General features: G+C 45.6%; 1 protein-coding gene across 9 annotated transcripts in view; it reads right to left on the bottom strand.

Moving 5' to 3' along the window:
* The window catches only part of PDE4D (phosphodiesterase 4D), a 1,010,209-nt gene that overhangs the window by 182,450 nt on the left and 815,735 nt on the right, over nucleotides 1-12,024 (bottom strand). For all 9 annotated transcript variants that reach the window (XM_044276170.1, XM_044276174.1, XM_044276173.1 and 6 more), the window contains one exon: nucleotides 6,850-6,899. In XM_044276170.1, the coding sequence (XP_044132105.1) occupies nucleotides 6,850-6,899 (50 nt within the window). The remainder of the gene's footprint in view (nucleotides 1-6,849; nucleotides 6,900-12,024) is intronic.

Below are 12,024 nucleotides of genomic sequence, written 5' to 3'. Positions count from 1 at the left end.
CCGTAGGGCAATATCAGGGACAGTTCTTTACCCACCCTGTCCTTCAATACCACATCATCATCTAGCCCAGGGATGGATGTTTTTTGCTTTCCTTCCGGGATTCATCGATGTGCACTGGAACCCCCCGGATTGTGGTAAGACATATGGTTTCTGATTTAGTGCCGCCGAGCACTTGTTATTGCCTACCACATCTATGCTTTTTGCTTAACTTTAAAATTTTTATTTACTTTCATTTTGAGGGATATCTTTTCCATTCACACGTCCGCAAAATGGGTCCGCATCCGTTCCGCAATTTTGTGGAACGGGTGCAGACCTATTCATTTTCAATGGGGCCGGAATGTGCTGTCCGCATCCGCATTTGCGGATCCGCACTTCCGCATCTGTGCTTCCGTTTCCGCCAAAAAATAGAACATGTCCTATTCTTGTCCGCAATTCCAATCAAGATTAGGCATTTTCTATTATAGTGCCGGCGATGTGCGGTCCGCAAATTGAGGAATGCACATTGCCGGTGTCCGTGTTTTGCGGATCCACAAAACACTTATGGATGTGTGAATGGACCCTCATAGTAACATTATTAAAGGTTACGTTTTATCTTCGTGTATAGTCTAATGGATTGCCTTCCTTCTATGTTAGAAAGTATATTATAGTGCATTTGTATTGTGCGGCAGATGTGTGCGGTTCTGCTGCGATACTGCAGGTATATAGAGGGACAAGCGTTATTGGAACAAATCATTTCTACTGGTGTGATATACCAGTCGTCCCCCAAATAAACTGATTGAAGCGGGGTGTTATATACCAATATACTTCCTTTATAGTGCATTTGGGTACTGTATAGTGCATTTGCGCATGCGCGTACGCGAAAATTATATTGCCAATATTTTGCATTGAAAAAAATAATGAATGGAGATCGGAAATTCGAGTAATACATCTGGTATGTCACTGTCCATGTTGTGGGACTATTTGTGCACTTCTAGTAATTATTTCTTGGCTGCAAATATGAGCTGAAGTTGTCTGCCATTAAAATGAATGGGACCCGCTGCGAACTTGTGGTTCGTGAACATTTGATCGCGTTCGCGAACCGTCCCGGCAGATGTTCGTCCATCACAATTAGTCACCTGATCTGAACCCAATAGAGCATTTCACTTGTTAAAGACTAAACTTCAGACAGAAAGGCCACAAACAAACAGCAACTGAAAACGGCTGCAGTAAAGGCCCGGCCGAGCATAAAAAACGAGGAAACACAGCGTCTGGTGATGTCCATGAGTTCAAGACTTCAGGCAGTCATTGCCAACAAAGGGTTTTCAACCAAGTATTAGAAATTAACATTTTATTGACAATTATTTAATTTGTTCAATTACTTTTGATCCCCTGAAATGAAGGGATTGAGTTTAAAAAATGCTTTAGTTCCTCACATTTTTATGCAATCATTTTGTTGAACCCACTGAACTAAGGCTGAAAGTCTGAACTTCAACTGCATCTGAACAGTTTTGTTCAAAATCCATTGTAGTAATGTACAGAACAAAGATTAGAAAAATGTTGTCTCTGTCCAAACATATATGGACCTAACTGTATGCTCGTCCTCATGGATTATACTTTCCTCTGCGTGGACAAGATCGAACATGACTGGATATAATATACTCTATTCACTTGCACTGGATCCTGAATTTCAGAAGACTGAGACGGTAAATCCATGCCTAACCTCTTACGGACACAGGCGTACCTGTACGCCCTGATGTCCGAGTTCTTAAGGACAGGTACGCCCCATGTATTTCCAATCACCGCGGCTGGCAGTGATCGGAATGGTGTGCCTGCTGAAATCATTGATAATGCCAAAGGGGGTCCTGTGACCCCCCTGTATCGGCGATCGCTGCTAACCACAGGTCAATTCAGACCTGCGGTTTTCAGCGTTTCCGGGTTATTCGGGTCTCCGGTGACCCGGAATAGGAGGGTGATCGGTGATGTAGATCCTGTGAGGTGGCAGTGACGGAGGGTGAGGATCGCCTGTTATTGGCTGGAGGGACTGACCTGAAGATAACGTCCTGGAGTTCCACTCTTCCCGCCCACAGACTTCTGTGTGAGCAAGGAGAGAGGAGCCCTGTGGTGGTCCCTCTGCATCCCACATGATCCGCCGCCATCCGTGGCCCCTGTGACCCCATAAAGTGCCATCTGGCATATAAACATTTAGGTTAGGCAGGGATAGTGAAGCACCCGGATCTGAGGGTGTCTGGGGTCTACAGCACCCTGTGCGACCCCCGTCCCCCCAAGGGTGCTGCAGCTTGCCCCCCCTCACATATTTTGGAGCACATTTTTTTTCTTTTTGTAGGTGTGCTGACTGTGGCCGGCACTCTTAGCCGTAAAAGAGCGTCCGGCCACTGTTAGCGCATCGCCCACCCCACCGCTGATCAGCTTGGTACCGCTGATCAGCGAGTTTTTGGGGTGTGAGCAATTTTTCAGGGATTCTGTTAGGTTAAGGTGGGTTAGGGTATACAATACATAAAAACACCCCCCTCCCCTACACACACACTAAATAAAGTTTTACACACACACGCACTCCCCTTTAGCGTTCTAAGATGGCCCGCCGGATGTTCTCGGCCGAGGAGGCATACACCCAGCTGCTCTCCAACTCTGAGAGCCCCAGTGAGGACGAGGATGACCCTACTTTCCTGTTGTCATCCTCGTTCTCCTCATCATCATTTCTCCCGAGTAAGGACATACCCCATATGTGGACACAAAGTGCTATGCGGGCAAACTACACAGCTCAGAAGAGAAGGAGCGCCATTGGGATCCCAATGACGCTCCTTCTCTTCTGAGCCGTGTAGTTCACCTGCAGATTACTCTACATCCACATATGAGGAATTTTCTGACTCAGGAGAAATTGGGCTATGAATTTTGTGGCACTTTTTCTCCTAGTACCACTTGTAAAAATGAAATAAAAGGGGCTACAATAACATGTTAGTGTAAAAAAAGAGGATTTTGAATTTTCTCCTCGACTTTGCAGCTTATCCTGTGAAACACTTAAAGGGTTAACACACTTTCTGAATGTGGAGTTTTCATAATGGGGTCATTTATGGGTGATTTCTAACATAAAGACCCTCAAATTCACTTCCAAACTGAACTGGTACCTGAAAAAAATCTGATTTGGAAATTTTCATGAAAAACTGGAAAATTGCTGCTCAACTTTGAAGCCATCTAGTGTCTTCAAAAAGTAAAAACTTTATGATGAAAATTTACCACTAGCATAAAGTAGAATATGTCATGAAAAAACTGTCTCGGAATCAGTATGATAGGTAAAAGCATCTCAGAGTAATTAATGCATAAAGTGACACTGGTCAGATTTGCAAAAAATGACCTGGTCCTTAAGGTGAAAATGAGCCCGGTCCTTAAGGAGTTAATCCTTGTCATGTCAATGAGCCCGTAAGTGTCCATATCATACTGCAATACAATGCATATATAACAGTGCCATACGTACCTCACAATGCCCAAATAACAATGCTATATAGTGCAAAAACAATAACGCTATATATTAGTAACTATGCCCCCATAATGCCCAGAACCTAATGCTACACACGGCCATTGACCAGACCATAGTGGTATACCAGGCCAGGGGGCAGGCAGCGCTCCACGTGTCTCCGGGCGATGGCGGAGGAAATTCTCAGCAGTGATACAGAAGGCTGGAGATTTCATGAAGGGCTACGCAGGAGGGTGGGCTCACACACACAACTTATGTATTTCAGTTTTCCCATTAAAATTCATATAAACAGTATTACTGCGTAGCTTTTTCGACTGGCAGCTGGACCACATCTGGCGCCTGCTAGGACAGGGCAAGAGGTTTATTACTTGGCACTGGGGATGTTTTAAAAACACTCAGGGTAATACGGGCCGAATGCCAACTCACGGGATTTATTGCAGCGCAGTGTATAATATCGCCCATTATAAGTACAAGCTGGGCGAGGTGTGCATGCTGATTATTATCATTATTTCATACATTTCTTGTAGGCATCCGGATTTCATGAATTTATCACGACACTGTAAACGTCATCTATTACGGCTTTTTCTCACTCGCTCTAAATAAATGTATTCTACCCCGCACATCACACTGCAGCTGTCCCATTTTAAGTTTCATCAGACAGAAGGTAATCCTCATGTCTCCCTGAAATGATGAGTAATCTGCAATCTGCAGTCAGAGATTATGAGACACATTGGAGGCCAGACAGTCCTGCAGTCATTTACAATGTGATCCTCCAATGATTCCACCGGTCAAAAAGCAGCCAAGTTCTATAGGTCTCTGCTGACATCTAGTGGACAGAAGTGGGTAGATCAACAGCACAGTGAGGCCTCATGCACACAACTGTGTGTGTTTCGCACTCCACAAACCATGGATCCGCAAAATACAGATACTGGCTGTGTGCATCCCGTAACTTCCGCAGACCCCATTATCAAAATGCCTTTTTGGACGGATATGAGGTCATACAGATGCGGACAGCGCACAAATTTTTTGCAGCCCCATTGAAATTAAAGGGTCTGCATCCGATCCACAAAAAATACAGACTGTGCGCATGAGGCCTTAGACAAACCCGTAGGGGCAAAGAAGAGTGGAGTTTTCTAGATGTAGCAATGCTGAGTTGGTCACGAGGCGAAGCTCATTTTCATATCACAAAACATCATTGTTCACTGGGGAAAAACTATACACTGTACGGAACACACTAGAGGATGATGGAAATGTAGTCATTTTCTATGCTAACACATTAACAGACAACTTCAGATGTAGCAGGGTCAAGTTTGACAATGTAAGTCTATTATTTAACAAACATCATCAAGGTGCTGCATGTGTTTTGCACAAGTGGCCATGGTTTGCAGACAGATTTACCAACTGGGGCCAATGCAGACCTGCTCTTATCACAAGAACAGGACCCATCGCCTGCTGCTGGGAATGGAGCGGAGGATGGGCATGTGCGGCTCTCGCCATTCATTGCTATGGGACTTCCAAAACTAGCCGACTAAGCATCTTTAGCTAGAAGTCTCATAGCGGTGAGAATGGCGAGAACCGTGCATGCGCAGCCTCCTCACCATTCCTGGCAGTCCGCAACTGGGCCCCGTCCTTGAGATAGGAGCAGGTCCCAGAGGTGGGACCCACACCTATCAGACATTTATGGCATACCCCTAGATGTCCCCTTTACTTCTCAAACATATTTATAAGAATAGATCCAGAATTATTACAAGGGGAATGCAAGTTGTTACTGAAACAGAGATGTCAGGAGAGGGGACAGGACCTTTAAAAAGGGTTTATCCGAAGTCTAAAACATGCCTCCCAATGCCCAGGCCCCTCAGATAGGTTACACTTACCTCGCTCCCCAGCACCCGCGTGGCTCCTGATCCCTGCACGGCCGCCGCTGCATCTCCACATCGCACAGATCAAACATCTGCCGACAGGGGGAGCAGCCAACAGCAGGCCGTGGCGAGCCTCCCTAGCGTTATCCGTGTGGGGATCAGGAGCGACGCGGGTGCTGGACAGCGGGGTAAGTATAATATATATGAGGGCCCGGGCATTGGGGGTATGTGTTACACTTTGGATAACCCCTTTAAGCTGAAACACTGGACACATCCCATAGATATGTATGTCTAATTCTGGACAAGCACTGGTTATGAAATCACTTGCATTAAGGGTGAAGCCAAGAAGCAGTTTGTGCATTAGGACCCATGGCCCGAGGCATCCAGGCAACACCTCTGATATTCCCTCATCATAGAATAAAGCCTGACACCAGTGACACAAATAATATACATATTCTGTCATTACCATGACTATGCCTGTAAGTGGTCAGAACAAAGCTAAAAGTAGGAAAATCTAACCACCAGCACCAAACACTGCCTTAAAGGGGTTGTCCGGCCATTAATATTGATGACCTACCGTCAGACCCTGATCCGCCAATCAGCTGTTTGAAGAGGAGGAAGCGCTCCATACGAGTGCCGCTTCCAGTGCGTCTCAGAAGTGCAGTGTAATACAAGTACCCGCTCCATTCAAGACAATTTAGTGAGTGCTTCACATTACACTGCACCACCGCCCCCCAGACGTGAAGTGAGGGGGGAGCGGCACTTGGAGCGCTGCCTCCTAGTCTCACAGCTGATCGGCGTCGGACCCCCACGATCAGATATTGATGACCTATCCTGAGGATATTTCATCAATATTAACGGACGGACAACCCCCTTAAAGCAAATCTGTCACCAGGGACCTCCCTATCCATCTGTATGCCTAGACACATAGCTGTGGTTTACCTGGTTAAAACACTGTTTTTGTTTTGTTGATCGGAGACTCCTTTCCCGAGTTATTATACTTTTTCTTTGTATGCATATTAGACCTTTGGTGCAATGAGGGCATTGCCATTGCTCTTGTTGCACCCATGCTCCACTCCTTTCTTTGGCCAGCCCCTTCCTAGCTGTTTTGATTGACATGGCCAGGCAGTGGCAAAGCAGCCAGGGAGGGGCCGGCCACAGAAAGGAGTGGAGCATGGGTGCAACAAGAGCAACGGCAATGCCCTCATTGCACCAAAGGCCTATCAAAACCGCTAGGAAGGGGCTGGCCACAGAAAGAAGCGAAGCTTGGGTGCAACAAGAGCAATGGTGACGGCCTCTTTGCACCAATGGCCTAATTTGCATATAAAAATAAAATAAAAAAAACAACAGCGTTTTATTCAGAAGAACCACAGCTATGTGTCTATGCAAACAGCTGGATAGGGAAGCCGCTGCTGACAGATTCATGACATTTGGCGCCTATGTACTGTGTAAGGAATGTATTTGCAGCAATGTTTCTGGACTTTGAGAAGAACACATATGTCAGCAGGAGATGCGTCTCACCTGGTATACTTGCTTTGTTGATGGATGGTTGGTTACACATTGTTGATCGTCTATAAATCAGACAGAACAGAAAGTGTTATATGTGAGCTGAGGAATACAACATATAAACTGCAGCACAGGAGCTCTACAGGGAACTTCTAACAACTGCTGCGCCATCTAGTGGCCAAGTGTTGGAATTACTGCTACATTTATATAGACCAGTGATGCCCAACCTGTGGCCCTCAAGCTGTTGCAAACCTACAGCTACTAGGGCATGCTGGGAGTTGTAGTTTTGCAACAGCTGGAATGCCGCAGGTTAAGCATCCCTGATATAGACAAAACTGTGTACTGCTTTTTTTTTTGTTTTGAAGGGGTTGTCCAGCATTCAAACATTTTTGGGCAGACCTTCCCGCTCCTGGACTGCCCTGAAATGTTTAAAAGTGGGGAGAACCCTTTCAATTCTTGGAACCTACGGGTCAAAGCACCATAATGTTTTTTTTTATGTTTAAATAATTGCATTAACTTTTTCATTTTTTGCATGAAAATGGGTTTACATTGTTTTTACAATTTTTATTTAACTAAACGCAGATTCTCTTATTGTTTGGTAAAAAATATAAAATACTTTTAATGAAGTGACATTTTTTTCTGCCATTGTGCGATGGTTACATGACATGTCGCGGTATGGTGGCAGGGATTGGTATATGATTAGTGGGCATTAATTTATTTTTTTAAATAAGTCACTATTTTTCTTACTTTTTACTTTTACTGTTTTATGAATTTCCTCCCAATACACTTCATTGTTTTATATATCTTTTGGTATTTAGTCATTCAAATTAAAAAAAAAACAATACTACATGATATTATCAGGGCTACAGAGTCGGTAAGCCATACATGACTCTAAGGCAGGGGTCAGCAACCTTCGGCACTCCAGCTGTTGTGAAACTACAATTCCCAGCATGCCCATTCACTTCTATTAGAGTTCTAAATAGAGTAGAACAGGTAAGCATGCTAGGAGTTATAGTTTCGAAACAGCTGCAGTGTCAAAGAGGACAGATTTTACAGCGGAATTTTGGCACTGGCAGCCACGCCGAAATATTGTCAAAAACCCGGCGTCTGCTGAGTCCTTTCTGCCTCCCATACATCTCATTGGGAGGCAATGCTGAGGATCATGGAACAGCGGCTTATAGAGGCAGCCGCGGCTTTAAGCTGTTGCTCCGTGAGCCTCATTGTTGCCTCCCTCTCAGATCAATGGGAGGCAGAAAGGACTCAGCAGCTGCCGGGTTTTCAACGATATTTCGGCGTGGCTGTCCGTGCCAAATGTCTGCTGAAAAATCTGTCGTGTGAACGTCCACTAGTTTTCTACAATCTGACCTCAGCCACCCAAAACCGACTCCAAATCCACACCCCTTGATGTGGCATTAGGGCTCATGCACACGACCGTGTGCCCCCTGTGGCCGTATTGCGGCCCGCATATAGCGGGTCCGCAATACACGGGCATCGGCCGTGTACATTCCGCATCACGGATCACAGACCAGTCCGCAATCACGGAGATGTGGAACAGGGGCATGGATCAGAACCCCACGGAAGCACTACGTGCCTCCGCCCCGCAAGTGGACCATTGGATGCGGTTCGCGGACCCCATTCAAGTGAAAGGAGCCCGCGATCCGCATGTGGCTGCCCCGCGGTCTGTGCCTGTGCATGCACAGACCCCTTACATTCGTGTGCATGAGCCCTTAGATTGATAAAATGCAACATGTATTTATACAACTAAAACGTCAAAATGTTCCCAAATTTCTACGACAGTAAAAATGCAACAAGCTGTAAATTTTATAAATGAATTTATAATATTTGATATTTTTATAAGCTGGTGTTGGAATCAGTAAATTTCTACCAACTCTGACTCCATAGCTCTGCCTATTAATAGTCATTGGGGTAAGATGTGGAAATGTATACAATTATTATTTTTTTAATTACAAAGAATACCTAAGGTCATTTTCAAACAGTCAGTATTTGCTCAGTATTTTTCATCAGTAGTTTTAAGCCCAAATCAGAAACGGGTCCAGAACACAGAAGAGGCCCCAATCTTTCCATAAAATTATACTAATTCTACTCCTGGTATTGGCTAACGAAGGCTACTTTCACACTAGCGTTTTTGCTGGATCCGGCAGGGTTCAGCAAAAACGCTTCCTTTACTGATAATACAACCATCTGCATCCGTTATGTACGGATCCAGTTGTATTATCTTTAACATGGCCAAGGCAGATCCGTCACAAACTCCATTGAAAGTCAATGGGGGACCGATCCGTTTTCGATTGTGTCAGAGAAAACGAATCCGTCCCCATTGACTTGCATTGTGGGTCTTGGTCCGCATCCTAGGACGTAAAGTAGACCGCAGCATGCTGCAGTTTGCTCTCTGGTATGAGAACGGAACGGAATGCATTTTGGATCATTCCGTTCTGTTCAGTTATGTTTTGTCCCCATTGACAATAAATGGGGACAAAACGGAAGCGTTTTTTTTTTTTTCGGTATTGAGACCCTATGATGGATCTCAATACCGGAAAATAATAACGCTAGTGTGAGAGTAGCCAAATACTGATGAAAAATATTGACCAAATCCCGACCATGTGAAAGTGACCTTAGTCAGCTGAGGGTATGTTAAATTTGGAGATTGTACAGTAGGTTGTCTGGGCTGGAGATGTGCTTGAATACTGCATAAGCATTACTTACCTGATAAATCCCCCACCACTCTGATGGCTGATGGCCTTGGATTACAGTGCTGCAGCAGTGACGTCATGGCCTTGGTGGGCTGATGTGCTCAGGCCCATGATTGGCTGCAGTGGTCATGTGTGTCGACATGATGTCACCGCTGCCGCACATTAAACAAACTGGAGGCAGTGATGGAACGAAGTGGGATTTAACAAGTAAGTAATGGTTCTTTTGTTTTATGCAATTTTCACTACTTGATTTTAAACTTTTCTGTTCCTCTCTTGTGATGAGCTCTATAGGAAATTTCATGTACAATATATCCGGAAAGACCTTATACCCTTTCAGCTTTTTTCACATTTTGCTATATTTCAGCCTTGTGCTAAAATAAATATAAAAAAATATTAAAAAATTTAGTTTTCCCATCAGTCTGCACTTAATACCCCATGATAAAAAAGAAACCAGGATTTTAGAAATGTTTGGAAATGTATTATTTCTCTTGATCATCTTTGAGATGTTTCTACACGTTGATTGGAGTCCAAAATCCAAGCCATGAGGAGGAAAGAGCTGCCTGTGGAGCTCAGAACCATGATTGTGTGGAGGCAGAGATCTGGAGAAGGGTACAAGAAAAAAATTCTGCTGCACTGAAAGTTTCCAAGAGCACGGTGGCCTCCATAATTCTCAAATGGAAGAAGTTTGGAACAACTAGGACTCTTCCTAGAGCTGACCGCCCTACCATACTAAGTAATCTGGGAGAGGGGGGAGTCTGGTAAGAAAGGTGACCAAGAACTCAAAGGTTACTCTGGCTGAAAAGATCCTGTGTGCAGATGGCAGAGACTTCCAGAAGATCAATCATCACTGCAGCACTCTACCAATCTGGGCTTTATTGCTGACCAGCCAGAAAGAAGTCTCATCTTAGTAAAAGACACATAAAACCCTGCCTGGAGTTTGCAACAACAAAAAAAAGCTCCTAAAGGACTCTCAGACTGAGAGAAACAGGATTCTCTTTTCTGATGAAACCAAGATTGCACTTTTTGACCTCAATTCTAAGGGTCATGTTTGGAGAAAACCAGGCACTGCCCAGTACCATCCCTACAGAGAAGCATGGTGGTGGCAACATGTGGTTTTCAGCAGCTGGGGCAGGGAGACTGGTCAGGGCTGAGGGAAAGATGAATGGAGCAAAGTGCAGAGATATTCTTAAAGGGGTTCTGCACTTTCAATTTACTGATGATCTATCCTCTGGATAGATCATCAGCTTCTGATCGGCCGGGGTCCGACACCCGGGACCCCCGCCGATCAGCTGTTTGAGAAGGCAGCGGCGCTCCAGCAGCGCCGCGGCCTTCTCACTGTTTACCGCCGGGCCGCCCGCCCACTGACGTCACGACTTGTATCAACTACAGTGGGCGCGGCTAAGCTCTGTTCACTTGAATGGAGCTTAGCCGCGCCCACTCTAGTTGATACAAGTCGTGACGTCAGTGGGCGGGCGGCCCGGCGGTAAACAGTGAGAAGGCAGCGGCGCTGCTGGAGCGCCACTGCCTTCTCAAACAGCTGATCGGCGGGGGTCCCGGGTGTCGGACCCCGGCCGATCAGAAGCTGATGATCTATCCAGAGGATAGATCATCAGTTAATTGAAAGTGCAGAACCCCTTTAATGAAAACCTGATGCAGAGTGCTCTGGGCCTCAGAATGGGCTGAAGGTTCACCTTCCAATAAGACAATGACCTTAACCACACAGCCAAGACAACACAGGAGTGTCTTAGGGACAACTCTGTGAATGTCCTTGAGTAGTCCAGCCATAGTCCTGACTTGAACTAGGGTTGGGCGATATACCGGTATCACTATATACCGCGGTATAAAAAAAACTGTGATATGGCGATATCGCTGTTACCTAAATACCGCAGTATTTTGTAACGTCATAGAAGCGGTCATACTAGGGGGGGTTGAGTTACCAGAGGTGGCTGATAAGAGGGAGAGGCTGGGAGGCACATGAGAGGCTGATCAGAGGTTGGGGGCTGTTTTTTGGACTTTTGGTTGGTTAGTGGTTACAAAATAAATGTGTTATTTATTTAATTGTTATAATTGGTATCGGTAATTAACATCTCCTTGTGGCTGCCCCCATACAGTATAACGCCTCCTTGTGGCTGCCCCCATACAGTGTAACGTCTCCTTGTGGCTGCCCCCATACAGTATAACGTCTCCTTGTGGCTGCCCCTATACAGTGTAACGTCTCCTTGTGGCTGTCCCCATACAGTATAATGTCTCCTTGTGGCTGCCTGGTTGCCCCCATACAGTATAACGCCTCCTTGTGGCTGCCCCATACAGTGTAACGTCTCCTTGTGGCTGCCCCCATACAGTATAACGCCTCCTTGTGGCTGCCCCATACAGTGTAACATCTCCTTGTGGCTGCCCCCATACAGTGTAACATCTCCTTGTGGCTGCCCCCATACAGTATAACACCTCCTTGTGGCTGCCCCCATACAGTGTAACATCTTCT

Source organism: Bufo gargarizans, chromosome 1 (genome assembly GCF_014858855.1).
Source record: "Bufo gargarizans isolate SCDJY-AF-19 chromosome 1, ASM1485885v1, whole genome shotgun sequence".
Lineage (NCBI taxonomy): Eukaryota > Metazoa > Chordata > Amphibia > Anura > Bufonidae > Bufo > Bufo gargarizans.
Note: the sequence above shows the minus strand (reverse complement) of the source record. Positions and strands in the feature narration are given on the sequence as shown.